Here is a 16,614-nt window from a genome sequence, read left to right on the forward strand (position 1 = left end):
AGAGGGAGCTTGAGTGAACGGCATGCATTTTCTTTCTAAGCGTCTATCCCTGAGGCAGGCAGATCTGTAAGAGATGGGCACGATGCGGTTTAGGAGGTAAATCCCCTTCCCATCAGAGCCGGCAGATCAATAGCAGCTTTGAGGTGGAGAAGGACAGAGCGGAGACGGCAGGCAGCAACTCTAAATTAAAGCAGCATGACACTACATAACAGATCCTGCCTGTGGCCCTTGGCTCTCTCGCCCTTTAGCTTTGCATGGACAGAGAGGGTTCAAGCAAAACAACTGAAGCTTTTAATCCAGAGAGATGTAGGCTGTATCTCATTATGCTCCCTATGACATGAACTAGTATGAAATGAAACACTTTGGGTTCTAGCAAGGGCCTTGATGCAGTAAGTATATGAAAATACATAAATGACAAAAAAGTAGCAATATGTTTATCTATACATATATTTCTATGGTTTATATATATATATATTAATGCTGTCAAATCATTTAATTGCAATGAATCTCATTTCAGAATAGTTTGCGTTTACGTGATATATGTTTGTGTAAAGTGCATATTTATGTGTAAAATGACTGTACCCATATGCACAAGTCATTGGTGTTTGGTGATGAGTTTCTGGCTCAAGGTCAGCATTTAAAGTCACACCAGAGGTGTTCAGCTGGGATTAGGACTTTGCTTTCTGCTGACCAGTCAAGTTCTTCCATACTGACTCAATCAATCATTTCTTTTTGAATCTTGCATTATACACAGAGGCATTGTCATGTTAGAATAGAAAAGGGTCCTGTCCAAACTGTTGCTATAAAATTAAAAGCACACAGTTTCCTAGAATATCATTATATGCTTATCAAAAAAATAACATGTGTAATGTCTGTGTGTCTTTTGAACATTTCAGAGATAAATTATAAAAAGGTTAGAATGGTTCAAATATATATATATATATATATATATATATATATATATATATATATATATATATATATATATATATATATATATATATATATATAAAATGAATTATTATATTATATATATATATATATTATATATATATATATATATATATATATATATATTATATATATATATATATATATATATATATATATAATAAATTATTATTATTATTATTTTTTTTTTTTTAACCATTCTAACCTTTTTATTATTTATCTCTGAAATGTTCAAAAGACACACAGACTGTCACACTTCGCTGCGGGAGGAAAGAAAGAGAAACGTGGAGTACAAGCAAAAAAAGTCTTTAATCCAGGAATCAAAGGGATAATCCACAATGGGAACACAGAACATTCAACAAGTAGACCCGACAGAGGAGAGACGCAAAGACGGGAACTTAAATACTAGAGATAATTACTAAACATAGGGGCATAGAATGAGACAATTAGCATGGGACACGGAACACAAGGAGGGAAAACACAACATGACAAGTCCCGGGGCATGACACAGACATTACGCACACTTTAAAAATAAAAATAAAGGTGCTTCATTTTTGGTTCCACAAAGAACCATTCAGTCAAAGGTTCTTTAAAGAACCATTTCTTTCTTACCTTTTTATAATCTGAAGAACCTTTTTTCGCCACAAAGAACCTTTTGTGAAACAGAAAGGTTCTTCAGATGTTAAAGGTTCTTTATGGAACCATTAAAACAAAAAAATTCAAATACGGCACAATCAATCACCTATATTAATAAGAGTGCACATTATTTTTTGATAAAATAATTTCAATAAATGATTTGCATTATTAGTTATTATATAAATATGCTATATATTAAAAATGTATGCTATACATTGGATAAAAATATTAAATAAAAAAAAAACAATATGTAATGTTTGTATTACAATCTAAATTTTTCACATAATTAAAAGATTCTGTCAAGGCTTTGGCAAGTCAGCTACACACACATAAATATAATGCATTTTTGATCAAATAATTTAAATAATATAAAAATATTTTTATTATTAGTTATTAATATCTAAAATATGCTGTATAAAATTTTATATTATCTTTTTTTGTGATTTATGGTATTTATGGATTTATGAAATATGTACATTTTTGGCGGACAGATTACTTTTTGTTGTTATATTAAAACATTATGCTATACATTAAATAAATGTAATAAAAACAAATAATTTAAATATTTTTATTAATTTCAAAATTCTTATTCACATAATTAAAAGATTTGGTCAGCTATAAACATGCATATATTTAATGCATTTTTTTTAATAATTTTTTTTATAATAAAATAATGTAAATAATATAGCTATATTGTTTGCATTGCTAGTTATATTTATCTCAAATATGCTGTATGTTATGTTTCTTTTGTTAGTTTTTTGTTAGTTTTATGGTATATTTTTATTGTAATGTTATGAAATATGTGCTGTACATTTTTGGGGGCCTGACAACTTTCTGGTGTTATAATTGTATTTAGTAATTCTGACTAAATTCATTGAAGTGAATATAGCAAACAGCCAATGCTTACTAGTTTATACAGTGCATGTTGGGAATTTCTAGAGCCCAAGAAATGGCTGACTCCCTGTGAAGACTGCTTACCAATCAACTAGAGAGTGGCCTGCTCACGTCAGCTGTTTTCCATATTCTCACTCTTTCGTAGCCTGTCTCGGAGGAAGATTACGAAGCTGATGCTCATACACCTAGTCTTATTTGTGTTGACAAATGAGCCTCATTTCTCAGAGTTGCTTAAAGAAAACTTGATGTCTAATCATAATTTATATATAATACATAATTTATAATGTGCAATGTTCACTGTATGGCCGCATTTCTGTGAAAATGTTTGAAAGGAACCTAATGAAGAGATCCAGAGAGCCGTGGCTGGCAGAAAGCTTGAGCTGGAGCTAACAGAAACAGAGCTTGTGATGAAGTGACTGCAAGACTTATTAAAAAGTGACGCTTCTCATTGCTGTACGGGTTTTATTACATGCCAGAGCTTTCCCACTTGGGAGAACGTATGAAAGCTAAGTTAATTCTCTTACCCAGCCTACAGATTTAGAGTCTGTTTTCAGTGTGTGGGTGTTGTAGTGTAATGAAGTGCAATATGAGTGCATCACACCTGCATTTTGTTGGTTGTAGTTAAAGCATATGATTGATGATACAACACACCTGCATGATTAATCAAAGTTTTTTTGATACCTCCTACAATTATGTTTTAGGGTTTTAATGCGATTAATGTGTGTAGATATATCAGATCTCTCATGTGACTGTGTTTCTTTTAGAGGAATATTTTACTTAAAATTTCATACACCCTCGTGCAATTTTAAACCTGCATTACTTTGTTGCTTCGTTATAGGAAAAAAATCATGTTTTTTTCATACAATGAAAGTGAATGGAGACAGAACGGTCAACCTCCAGAAACAACAAAATAAAATCACCAGAAACATATATTCTAAAACTCGAGTGTATCTGAGCGCAAATGAGATTTAAGAGTTACAGCAGAACATTTTCTGTTAATATAATTCCTGTTAATATAATGAAGGCCAAAAGATAAGAAAATCATAAAAACAATCAGCAACAAATAACAAATTAAATGCTGACTAAATAATGAATTTTATTCATAATAATTAAATATGTTTATTTATTTATTATTGTAAAAAATAAATATGTGTGTAAATAAATAAATCTAAATAATTAGCTATAAATAAAACTATTTATTTCTTTATGGTTAGGGTTATTTATTTATTTAGCCAGTGAATGATTTTTTTTTTTTTTTTTTTTTAAGATTTGTTTGTTTGTATATATTTATTTATTTATTTATTTAATTATTTTTTTAATACCTAGTGATCTATTTATTTATTTATTTTAAAGCCAGTGATTTATTTATTTATTTTAATCAATTTATTTTTATTTATTGTAAGTGTTTGTTTCTTTTTTATTGTTTTACTGTTTTTAGGTTGTTTTCTAAGCTTTTTTTTATGTTTATACATTTTGTGCTCAAATGCTAATATGATGATGTTGCCTGGCTGGTTTGGTGGTAAATATAAAGTTCATGTAAAGGTTACAGTGTCTGTGGTGACATTAGATAAATGTCACCGATTGTTCTCGGTGAGATCAATGTCTCAGCATGTGAAATCAGTGTCTTAATTACACCACTCACCGGTCTTCAAACGAGTCATTTCAATCAAGTCCTCCCTCATAACTCAATGGCTCTTTAGACGTGTATCATTGAGGTTGTTGAGTTCATTCTCTGCTTTTAGAACTCATTATAAATGGATCCTTTGTGTATTATTCAAGAGAGCACGCTGTGTGGTTTCGAGTGTTTCATTGTGATATAGTAAACAGCTATTGTAGATCAAGAAACATACTCCATCTCAAATCCTAACTGTTAGGTAACCATGGTGATTTCAGTTCCCATTTGGAGCATTGAACTTGTCAGATCTTGAGTTGAAACTTAAGATAGGTAGTTTCTGTAATAGAAGCTTCTGTCCAGAAGCAACTGTACTGACTTGACCTTGAGCCCAGAGAGTTCTGGCTTAGATTTTTTGATTAAATTCAAATGCACCACACTAAGCCCTTTCTCTTCCCAAGGCCAAACCCTCCAAATGTTATCTGTTCAGATACAGGGATGATTATCTTTAGGGCTTTTTGATTTATTAAAGAGAGATATATATGAGGGAGACGTGAAAACATTGGAGAGAGAACAGGAGTTAGAACATGTTGCAGATTGGACTCAGTTGGCACCAATGCTCAGTGTGCGCTAACCAAGAAACCACAATGCCAATATTTTTATTTCCTCTCGAAATATTGTACATATATTTATTTAATGTTAAAAACACCTTTTGCATTGCTAAAAGATATAACATTTGGTGAATTTTGTGCACAAACATCTGAAATTTGGATTTATTAGATGAAAGGTCTGCATGTCCTTCCTGTGCTTAGAATCAGAACTACTTGCCTTGCAGCAAAATCCTTCTGACCCATTGTTAATATCATGGTTCTCAATGGGACATCGTTGTGTGCCATGCTCTAAGCAAATGAATGGGCTGACATGGTGGGTATGTGTTTTTCTCTGTGTTTGTTGTAGACTTGAGGGATGTGGTGTTTGTCATCCAGAGCCAGAGGAACTCTTTCCATGTGCGGCAGGCGGAGAAACTCAGAAAAGATCTTCTGCTGCAGACACAAGCTCTTCAAGAGGTATCAATATCTTGTTCTGTATTCACACTTTCACTTTTGTTTTTCATGAACTTTTGACCTTATACCCGGCACGGGTTCGCATGGATTGGTTTTCCATTCATGAAATCATTCTTGCAACTAATCTGGCATCATTTTCATATTGCGCTTTTATTAAATATTTGAATATTTTAGAAAAGGCAAGGGCAGATCATGAGGTGACATTTTGAATAAGTGAAGTAGTAGGATTGATATTTCAAATGTTAAAAGCTTTATTTCAGTGAGAGAAGCTGTTCGGTTTATCCTTAATATTCCACCCTTGATAGTGTGTTCCATTTATTTCCCAGCATGGAGACCATCCTCTGAGAGTGAAAATGTAATTCAATCTGTTTTTTCCCACCCCCAACAACAACCTCACCTGGTAGTTTACCACTTTTAGAGACAAACTCTATCTGACTGCTTGTTCTGAAAATCTGGAGTGCCAAACTGCAATAACCTCGGAGCTCTGCAGCAGTTCACTGAGCTGTCACCCTCTGATCCAATCAAAACCAGATTAAGAAACCACTCTTATCCTCCACTATATCCTTTCTACCGCCTTTTCTTTCATTCTCAGGCTCTTCTTATTCCCAGAACACATTAGCCAAATTTTCAAAGGATGTACAGTGGATTTCTAGTTTCCTCATCAATTATGACTGAGTTGTATCGCAATAACAAGCTGTTTTGATTTCTTTTATCTTCCCTATCCTATTCAGATTAGATGATTTTAGAACACTTTGTGAGCCCAAATGAATTGGGAAAAATGCAGTGTATTTTTCTTATTTTAATGCCCTTGAAGTGTTTGATATCACATAAAATGTTGCTGCTGTCAGACAGAACCTTCGTTTCAGAATTCCTGCTGTTGTGACAGTTGAATTTTTAAAATCACTCGCCCTAAAGCAAACAGCAAATCTGTGGATTCTTTTAGATGTCAAGTCAGACGTCTTCTAAAATGCAATGTCCATGCAAATCTTTTATTTTAGAGTCAGTGATGGTTTGGTTATTCAAAAAAAAAAAAAAAAGCACTGAAACAGACTGCCTTTGTCTGTAGTTGAGGACACAAAATAATAATTAGTATGTAACCGAATTCCACTTCAACTTTGAAGATCAGATAAATAAATAATGTACTAGGCCATGTAGAGGAAGCATTTGAGGCTGTTTTCGGGGGTTTTATTTAATTTAATTTAATATAAATGTTATTTTCTAATAAGAAATATTAAAATATATATTTATATTAGATTTATGTCTATATAAGTATACATCCAATTATTTTTATATCTTATCTCTACCAGTTCTCCTCCTAATTCATTTCATTTATACCTATTTAAAATTAAATATAATTAATAAAATGTGTATTACAATTAAATATATGAAATATTATTAAATATCTATTTAATATATCTTATATTATTTAATAATAAACATTATATTTATATTAAATGTATATGTTATATGTATAATAATTAGTTTATATAATAATTTTCTGATTTTGACATATAGTGTTACACCACACAAGGAAAGTCAATAGGGTACAAAACTTTTTTTTTATTTTATTTTTTTATATCTTTTGTTTTTCAAAGGAGAACAATAACAGAATTTTCATTTTTTGGTAAACTGTCCTTTTAAATAATACACTAAATGAGAGCTTCTATAAATGAGATTGGATGATATTGAATAATATAATAGTATAGTAATAGTATAGAGAACTTCATTGTTTCTCTGGATAACATTTAGGAACCCAAATAAGGTCTTTCTTCAATGGACTCGACTTTCATGCTTCTTTATGCATTACCACAAGATGTCAGCACTAGTCTGAGACACGAGACAGTTGACTTGTAGAGCTGATGCATAATTCTAGTTTCAGTAAAGCAATTTGTATCTCTTTAGTTGGACTCATGAGGCCTAAGATTTATTTGTTACAGAGAAATGCTCATGCGTCACGCTCTACCTGGATGTGCACATCAATTCTCTGGCTCTCTGTCGGCCTCTGAACCTTGACAGTTCCAGTATTGTCAGTGTGAATTAGACTTGAGATTTATCACTCCTGTACTGTGGCTGTACAGTGCTCCTGAACATTGCTCGCTCGCTCATATTCACTCCCCAGTGTGCAGCCAGCAGTGACTGTTACGTTGTAAAAGCTGTGGGATGTTTGCTCCACCACTGGGGGGCTGAAGCGACAGAACAGTGGGAGTGCATGCAGTACTGAACAAATTCAATAAGACCAACAATCTGCAAACACTGAGGTATTCATCTCTAAAGCCATCAGAGGCACACAAGATTGTAAACTTAGCTTGGCAGCAGCTGGTATGATCTAGACTCTTTCCTTCTGTTAATGTCAGTATTGAGTGGGAAACAAATGCCCTGAAGACTTGTCTCCTTTATGATGTGTGTCATCTTTTTAGTACTCTTTTTTTGTCCTTGTTGTCAAATGTTCAAACTTTTCTTTGCAGATTCAAATATAGTTTAGCCTTGCAATGTTTTAAATTTTGTATATGTAAGATTAAAGTGATGAATTTGAAAATGATAACATTGTAATATCTAAAAAGATATAAATAATAAATTTATCATATTATATTAAATACTATACTAAAAATACTACTAATACTAGTCTTCTGGTTAATAATATTTAACTATAACTGGTTAATATAAGATCATTTATAATGATGTTATATATTCAATATTTGATAATAATTAATACAATATTTTAATTAGTATTTCATACTTATGTGTGCATGCTATAAATATTTTGCAAGTATTTAATATTTAAAAAATGTTGTTTTATACTTTTTATATATTATATATTAATTTTTATTTATCAAATATATATTATGTATATATATGTGTATATATATATATATATATATATATATATATATATATATATATATATATATATATATATATATATATATATATATATATATATATACTTTATATATAGATAGATAGATAGATGTGCATGCCTGCATGCATGCATGCATGCGTGTGTTTCTATGTGTACAAAATTATGTATTTGCTTGTTTCTGTGAGTGCAAATTGTTCTTTTGCACATTTTCCAGGAAATATTAATGATTCATTTTTGTAATTCAGTTTTGGAGTTTGCAGACATAAAGTTGAATTTCTAATATAACGCTTTCTGATTCATACAAGAAGTAGTGGAAGGAAGTATTTAATTGCAAATGAATTGGAAAAGTCAACTGGGTAATTCATTACAGATGATGAGGAGGCTGTAATTCGTTTCATCCATTAGCTCAAATTTGCCCTAATTAATTATTATGATGCACAGACGTGGTTTAAACCAAGCACCCTTTAGCAGGGCAGTGCAATGTATTATGTTTGTCCCAGTCTCTGTGGTAATTAGGCTGATGGGCAGAGAACATTAGCTAAGTTAACCTCTCCTCACAACTGACATGCATCCTTATAATGATTTGTATTAGTTTGACCTGACATGCGGCCTTATAAAATACTGTTCAGATGCTGCCTGCTGGCTTTGTGTATTTTATGACATAAATCATAAAAGACATTGACCATTCTCTGCTGTAAATGAGTTGTTGCTGGTCCAAAACATGCATCCTTTTTAACAAATTAAGTAATTTTAAGCTATCAGTCCAGTTGTTTGGCCAAGCATAGATTACCAATGATTCATTTATAGTCCATATCTTCTCATGGCATGACATTTAGCACGTTTGTATCCATATTAGATTAAAAGACGTTTACCACAAAGAAAATGTCAACCTGAGAATAGCTGAACAAGGGAACTTTCTGGATGGTAAAAGCCATTTCTTTACCAACAAAGTTGAACTCTGACAAACTAGGGTCATTGAACTTTCTATATTTATGCTTTCGTCTCTTTCTTCACTTTCTCTTCCCATGTCATTGGACAGACAGATCAGACACATCTAAGATTAGAGTGTTAATTTCTCGCTGTCCAGTCTCTGGCCACCATGTGTTTGAACCAAGCTGACCATCTGCGGTAACATAAGGTAGCAAGGTCACACTGCTCCCTATCTTCATTGTCACCTTGAGTCACAGTATAATCACAGTCCCTTTTTGCTCTGTTCACATGCTGATGAGCTGTATGAAGACACACAGTGGGTGTCACAAAGTCCTCAGATCTATATTAAGCCATTCATGTGTCTCTTTGGAGATAAGAATAAAGTTTTGGGAGCACATTTGTGAATGTATTAAGGGGGAAGTTCTGAACATGAACACTCTCATCTGATTCATTGTCACTCCTATTAAAATCACAAAGGTAAACTGCCCTAAAATGAACATTGTATTTTTTTTTTTTCACATAGAATTACTTTTTAGCTCAAGGTTGTTTGTTTTTCAAGGTTATTTTTTTTTTTTTCACATAGAATTACTTTTTAGCTCAAGGTTATGATTGTCTATGATTGTTTGAAGATATAATTGTCCAATTTCATCATTTGGCGTGATTGATTCATGTCATTAGTGGGCAGCAAGTTTGACTGCAAAATGTGTTTTAATTTTAATAAAAAAAAAAAAGTATTTTTTTTAATAGCTGACATTTGAGTGATGTACTGTATGTGCACAGCTGATGTGAGCGAGCAGTTTTAAGTAGTGTATGTCATTATTTATGTATTTATTTAATTAATTATTGGTATAAATTGGAAAAAATACCTACTTTTGTTCAGCAGACATGCATTATATTGATCAAAAGTAACAGTAAAGGCATTTCAAATAAATGCTGTTCTTTTGCAATTACTTTCAGGATGATCTTTTTTTCTAGCTGGTGAAAACAGAATCCAGTTTGCACAGTTGATTGGCAGATGAGGTAGAAGAGCGCTTATATTAAAAAGTATGTTATTGTACATTTGTGTGGGCACTTTTATAGTTATCATTATAATAATCCTTATTGGTGTGAATGGACCTTTACATAACAACAACAAAAAAAGGTGTCGTAAAGTGACTTCTCTTCTGCTCTTTCTCTAATGTCCATCCAGTGCACTGACTGTTACCCTGCAAGTAAACTACTGTCTCAAATCAGACAAACTGACTTGATAGCTGTTTTCATAGTATCTTCCCATTTCTCTCCGTCTGACAGTAGCTGTAATGGAGTCTTTGTCTCTTTCAGAGTCCCCCTGTCATCCTGCTGCTGCACACACTGTCAGACAATGAGGGAGACTGGAGCATTCTCCCACTTCTTCCTAAGTAAGCACTGTTAATACTGATATTAGCAACATAGTGAAATATCAGTGTTAAAAAATTTGGTTCACTTTGGATTATTGTTTAATAGATTTCTTGTTAAGATTTATATGTTCTGTGCTTGGATTTATTTAAATGATATCAGATTAACAAGAGTGCTGTTGTAATGAATATTAATATAGTTGTTATATTATCTATATTATAAAAGCATTAATTATTAATTGTATATTGTGAAATATTCATATTGTAGTAGTAGTAGTAATTAATATTATTATTCAAAACAATATTATTATTTAATACCATTTAAATATTATTTCTTGTGGAGTTACATTTTAGACACATTATTGCCAATCATTATGTGTATTCTTTTTTTTCTCTGCAAACATAAATAGTTTCAAAAGTCACAGGCCTGAGTGAATCAGCATTTTGAATGATTCAATTGTGTGAATGATTGTGTGCCTCACTTACAAGGACAGTCACTTATTTTGTTCTTGAACGAGTTGTTTGAGTGAACGATTCAGTGATTATTCATTAAACAGACAGATGTTTCTGTACTGAATGAATCATTGTTTTTGAACAAATCAGTTGAATGATTCAGTGACTCATATGACTCATGTTCTCACCTACTGGTGTAACAATGTAAAAAACCACCACTAATGCACAGACTAATTATGAATGATTATATTCTGTTGATGTGTTTGTATTAACTAGTATAAAATTTCTTTACAATTGTTAATAATTGCAGAATGTTTTTTTCTCTCTTTTAGCTTGTCATCACAGTTTGGCAAGAATTCATCTTGGATCATGTTTCTAGAAGAAGACACCAGAGTGAAACTCCAAAAACTTCATGAAGTCCTCAAAAAATTTGACCGCAGAAAAGTAAGAACTTTCCATATTGTGCTGAATGTAATCAAAATTCATATTTAGCCTTTAACTGACAGACATTTCCAATCTTTATGCACTCGCAATGCCTTAAAATACCAATGGACCAGTCTGATACCTGTAGAATTTCCTGCATAGCCTGTGTTTAATGGATTTTGAATTGTGCTCCATCTAGCTACATTATGAATGAGATCTTAAAGGGATAGTTCGCCCAAAAATGAAAATGCTGTCATCATTTACTCACCCTCATGTCGTTCCAATCCTCTATGAGTTGCTTATTTTAAATGTCAGACCCAAACTATCACTTTAATGCTTTTAAGTCTTTTTTCTTAAATGATGTCAACAGGAATTATTTTAAATGTCAGACCCAAGGGTGTAAGCATTTTATGATGAAAGCTGTTCTGAGAAACTGATTAACAGTCTGACCTGGAAAAGTGAAAAAATGTATTGTGTTTGCACAAAATGACTCTCCATAATGCTACTTTATCAGTGTTAAAACCCTCTTAACAGCAATTGCAAAATGTGTCAGCCTACGAGTGATATCCAAAAAAATTGCAGTTGTTATTCATAAAATGGATATGGTAATTGATGTCTATATTTTTAATATGAGAGAGTAATGAAGGGGGAGAATTTCCTGACTGAATCTTTTTCACCCGCACATGTGACACCAAGTGCAATAACTACAAAGATAACGATAAACAAAAAATTATTCTCAGTATTAAAGAATAGCGGAGTACAAACCACAGCTATAATGATAAAGGCACAGAGAAACCTCTGGAATCACTTTCAGAATGATTTTTCCCAAATGTGTTGCGTTCTCAGATTTTGCTTGTAGTTGTCCTCACAGATGACATTTAACACTAAATAAGTAACATAGATAAACATAAATTCTGATCATTTCTTAGACTCGCCTTCATATTATATATTAATGCAATTTGATCACGTAAAGCCGTTTACAGCTGCCTGGTTTGTCGAATGAACTGTTCAAGTGACTCATCACAGATTTCCACTTCGTTAAAAATCAGTTTACCAGAATCTTTTCAAAGTAACATAATAATGTGAACTACATTATGATGAGTCACTTACACAGTGCATTCAACATGACAGGCAGCTGTTTAGCACAGCACTACCAGTAAAACTTTTCTATGAATAAACTATTAAATTCATTTTTTTTCCCCCTTTGTAGTTTTGACAATGTGACTGTCACTTAATGGAAGCTTATTTCCACAACTGAAAAATAAAAATGGATACTTGTGACGTTTTATTTCATTTTTTTTTCTTGCTATTCTTGGGGGATAAATGCAATTCTGAGAGAAAAGGGAAGAATTCTGAGATAAAAAAAGTCGCAATTAACTTTTCTACTTTTTATTCTGTGACAGAAAAAAAAAAACTTAATTGCAAGATGTAAACTTACAGTTATGAGCCTTTAATTGGGAGATATAAACTCACAATTCTGAGGAAAGAAAGTTTGTGAGTCACAGTTAACACAGTTAACTAGTAATTTTATTGTGTTGTCGAAAACCTTCCATAGTCGCTAAATTATATTGCTGTATTGACTGTGTTGAGGAAACGACCTCAAGAAGTTTGTAATCAGAGACTGAATATATTAATGTCTGAGACCATCACACAATAGCATCTGAACGAGTGTCAGCTGTGACGCTGTGATTTAGCCTGAGATGACCATCACAGTTTGATTGATCTCCACATTTTGTCCTCAGGAGTGGTTTCTTGGCAAGCCTCTACATGATGAAGAGTCCACCATCATCCATCATTATGCCTTCTCTGAGAACCCTGCGGCTTTCGAGTACCCAGACTTCTCTGCAGGATGGGCGCTTAGCATCCCTCTTGTCAACAGGTTAGAAAGACAACCTCAGCTGAACTGCTGTCATGCAGTAGACATGTACTATGGTGTTAACATGGTATTCTAGTGTACCTATGGTATGTTTTGAAACCATGAAATGCCATGTATGAACAGGTATTGTGTGTATTTTTAACATTTTAATGACTTAATTTTAGATATTTCACATTTTAGGTTGACGAGCAAAATAGAAGAGGAGCCATTAAAATCAGACTTCACCATAGATCTGAAACATGAGGTGAGACATTTTAAGGAGTATGTTTTGGGATGACGATTGACTGACTGTATATAGTTATTTGAAATTGATTCCATTGTAAATTAAAGTGTGCACTAAGAAAAATGGTGTGATTAAATAGTTGAAAACTATCACCTTAGAAACATTACAAACACTGCAAAAATATTACAATTTATAAAGAACATTATGCATAGACTATACTGCTCTAAAGTTTGGGGTTTAAATGTTTGGCATTCATCATGTTTGCACTATAAGTGCCTTGTCGTTGTTGTGGAAAAGGAAACTTTGTAATCATTCCCTCATTTCACCCTTTAACTGGAGTAGCTCTAGCAGTACCAGAATCTACCGGCACATTTCTCAGGGACATTTTTTATTTCAACCTCCTCTTTTTTCCATCTGTTTCCCTCTCCCTATGTCTCTCTAGCTCTCTTTCCACAAAATTCTTACAAAAATAAAGTATTCTTCCTATCTAGTTCCCATACTCTCAAAAAAAAAAACATTAGCTTCACTGTTCCTTCTGCAATATTAGTGTGTTTGTTCTTCTTCAGCTCTTTCCCTGCAGAGTCCCCGCAGCGCCGAGGACAGACTGTCTTATCATTTATAGGATACATCTTGAGAATCTTATTTTTGTGTGAGATCTATCTCTATATACAGAAACTAAAACAACTTTTTAAAGTACTGTATTGTTCCATGCTTCTTATCATGGTGCTTATGGAGTACTGCAGGTTTAAATCAGGCATACAACATTTTAGATCAACGTGGTTTTGTCTTTTATTCATTTTCAACTTCTGTAATTTACCCATTCTAATGTCATTCCAAACTAATGTTTTTCTGTAGACAACAAAAGAAAATATTTTATAAAAGCGGGAACCCGTGCTGGTTTGGACCCCTTTGACTTGAAACAATTGAAACATTCTTTAAAATATCTTATTTTGTGTTCCACAGAAAAAAGAAAGAGATACAGGTTTGGAGCAACATGAAAATGAGTTAATTTGCTGAAAATGTACTTACCCTTATGTCACCTAAGATGTAGTTGAGTTTGTTCCTTCGTGATTCATCTGAGAAGATTTGTAAATGTAGCTTGCTCACCATTGGATTCTCTGCAGTGAATGGGTGCCATCAGAATGAGAGTCCAAATAACTGATAAAAAACATCACAATAATCCACTCGAGTCCATCAATTAACATCTTGTGAGTAAGTATCCATAATGATACTTTAAGTAAAAAAGTGATCTGGTCTGAATCAGGAGAGAAATATGCACAGATCAAGCACCATTTACAAGCAAAAACAGTTCTAAACAAATATGTCAGTGGATTTTGATGTCAGAAGATATTTTAAGATAATACGTGGATGGATTTCTTTTTTTTTTTTACTGGAGCAACTGGAGAACTGGATTATTGTGATGTTTTTATCAGCTGCTGTTTGGACTCTCACTCTTAACGGCACCCATCAACCGCAGAGGATCCATTGGAGAGAAATTGATGTAAAGCTACATTTCTCCAAATCTGTTTGGATGAAAAAACAAAACACTCTTGGATGACCTGAATGATTAAATTATCAGCAAATTTCTTCTTTTCTTTTTTTCTTTTTTTTTTTTTTTTTGGAGAGCTATTACTATATAAAGGGATACTTCTCTCCAAAATGAAATTTTTGTCATTAATCACTTACCCCAATGCCGTTCCAAACCCGTAAAAGCTTCGTTCATCTTCGAACACAATTTAAGATATTTTGGATGAAACCCGGGAGGCTTGTGACTGTCCCATTGACTGCCAAGCAACTTACACTGTCAAGATCCAGAAAAGTATGAATGACATCGTCAGAATAGTCCATCTGCCATCAGTGGTTCATTCTGAATTTTATTAAGCACCGTGAATACTTTCTGTATGCGAGGAAAACAAAAATAATGACTTTATTCAACAATTTGTCACCTCTGTGTCTCTCCGCATCACCGTAGTGCCATTTTGGAGAATATCTGCTGAACGCAGGCAGCTTAGGCTGGGTTTACACTGGCAGAAAAATCTGATTTTTAAACACAAAAATCTACATGAGATCCGATTTCCAAATGTGGTTTTAAATCAGATACTTATCGAGTTCAAATTTTTTTGCATCCGATCTGAGCCGTTTCCAATGTGGTTTTTAAATGCGATACCTATCTGTTATCTGGACATCCGTCCTACGTCTAAACACACACATCCAATTCCCTGCAAAACTCCCAATGCGAGGGCAACACGTTTTGCCCACCTCTGCCCCGTGAATTTTATAAATACTACGAATACAGCGAAGCTGTTAGTATATATTTCTTATATTGTACATTTCCCACTAACCAGTTAATAACTTTTTTTTTGTTTTTTTTTTTTTCCTCTGCCCCCTGAATTTTATAAATACAACAGCTTCGCTACTGTTAAAGCTCTCTCTCTCTTGTTAATTAATTCAAATTCATTTAATAAATATCATCTTGGCGCTCAAGCTTCACACCCACACTGTCAATCAATTTCTAACTAACTCTTGTTAATTAATTCAAATTCATTTAATAAATATCATCTTGGCGCTACTTATTTCACTAAAGAATTCTACCTCTAATGAGCTGTATAAAATATCATACCAAATGAAAATTACCGTCATTTTCCGTGATTTATCCATTCAGTGAGATTTTAAGCTGCAAAACATCCATGACAGCCATTGTCCATGATGGCAAATAATAGCGAAATGGCCACTCGACATGAATTATATAAATAATTTTAATAGCACGGCCATTCAAAACCTGAGGATCTATCATGTGCGATCACTCACAATCATTTTGGGGGTGGAAATTATGTAAACACAGATATCTGATACCAGTCGTGTCTAAATTGAATGTAAACAGACTGGACAAAAAATCGGATATGGTCAAAAGATCGGATCTGTGCATTAAGACATGCAGTGTGAATGCAGCCTTATTCTCCAAAAAGGTTCTATGGTGATGCAGAGAGTCACAGAGGAGACAAATTGTAGATAAAAGTCGTTATTTTTGTTTTCCTCACGTACAGAAAGTATTATCGTTGCTTAATAAAATTCAGATTGAACCACTGATGGCAGATGGACTATTCTGATGATGTCTTTCATACTTTTCTGGACCCTGACAGTGTAAGTTACTAGGCAGTCAATGGGACAGTCACAAGCCTCCCGGTTTTCATCCAAAATATCTTAAATTGTGTTCCAAAGACGAAATAAGCTTTTATGGTTTGGACGTGGGGGTAAGTGATTAATGACAAAATTTTCATTTTGGGGTGGAGTTACCCTTTAAAGAATGTTTTATTAAATC

The 16,614-nt window shown here is 33.0% G+C and overlaps 1 protein-coding gene across 3 annotated transcripts in view; it reads left to right on the forward strand.

Moving 5' to 3' along the window:
• The window catches only part of LOC109074273 (beta-1,3-glucosyltransferase-like), a 63,202-nt gene that overhangs the window by 34,717 nt on the left and 11,871 nt on the right, over positions 1–16,614 (forward strand). For all 3 annotated transcript variants that reach the window (XM_042739755.1, XM_042739754.1, XM_042739757.1), the window contains exons 4-8: positions 5,051–5,160; positions 10,268–10,344; positions 11,106–11,217; positions 12,939–13,075; positions 13,253–13,316. In XM_042739755.1, coding sequence (XP_042595689.1) covers positions 5,051–5,160; positions 10,268–10,344; positions 11,106–11,217; positions 12,939–13,075; positions 13,253–13,316 — 500 coding nt within the window. The remainder of the gene's footprint in view (positions 1–5,050; positions 5,161–10,267; positions 10,345–11,105; positions 11,218–12,938; positions 13,076–13,252; positions 13,317–16,614) is intronic.

Source organism: Cyprinus carpio, chromosome B15, assembly GCF_018340385.1.
Source record: "Cyprinus carpio isolate SPL01 chromosome B15, ASM1834038v1, whole genome shotgun sequence".
In the NCBI taxonomy this organism is placed as follows: domain Eukaryota; kingdom Metazoa; phylum Chordata; class Actinopteri; order Cypriniformes; family Cyprinidae; genus Cyprinus; species Cyprinus carpio.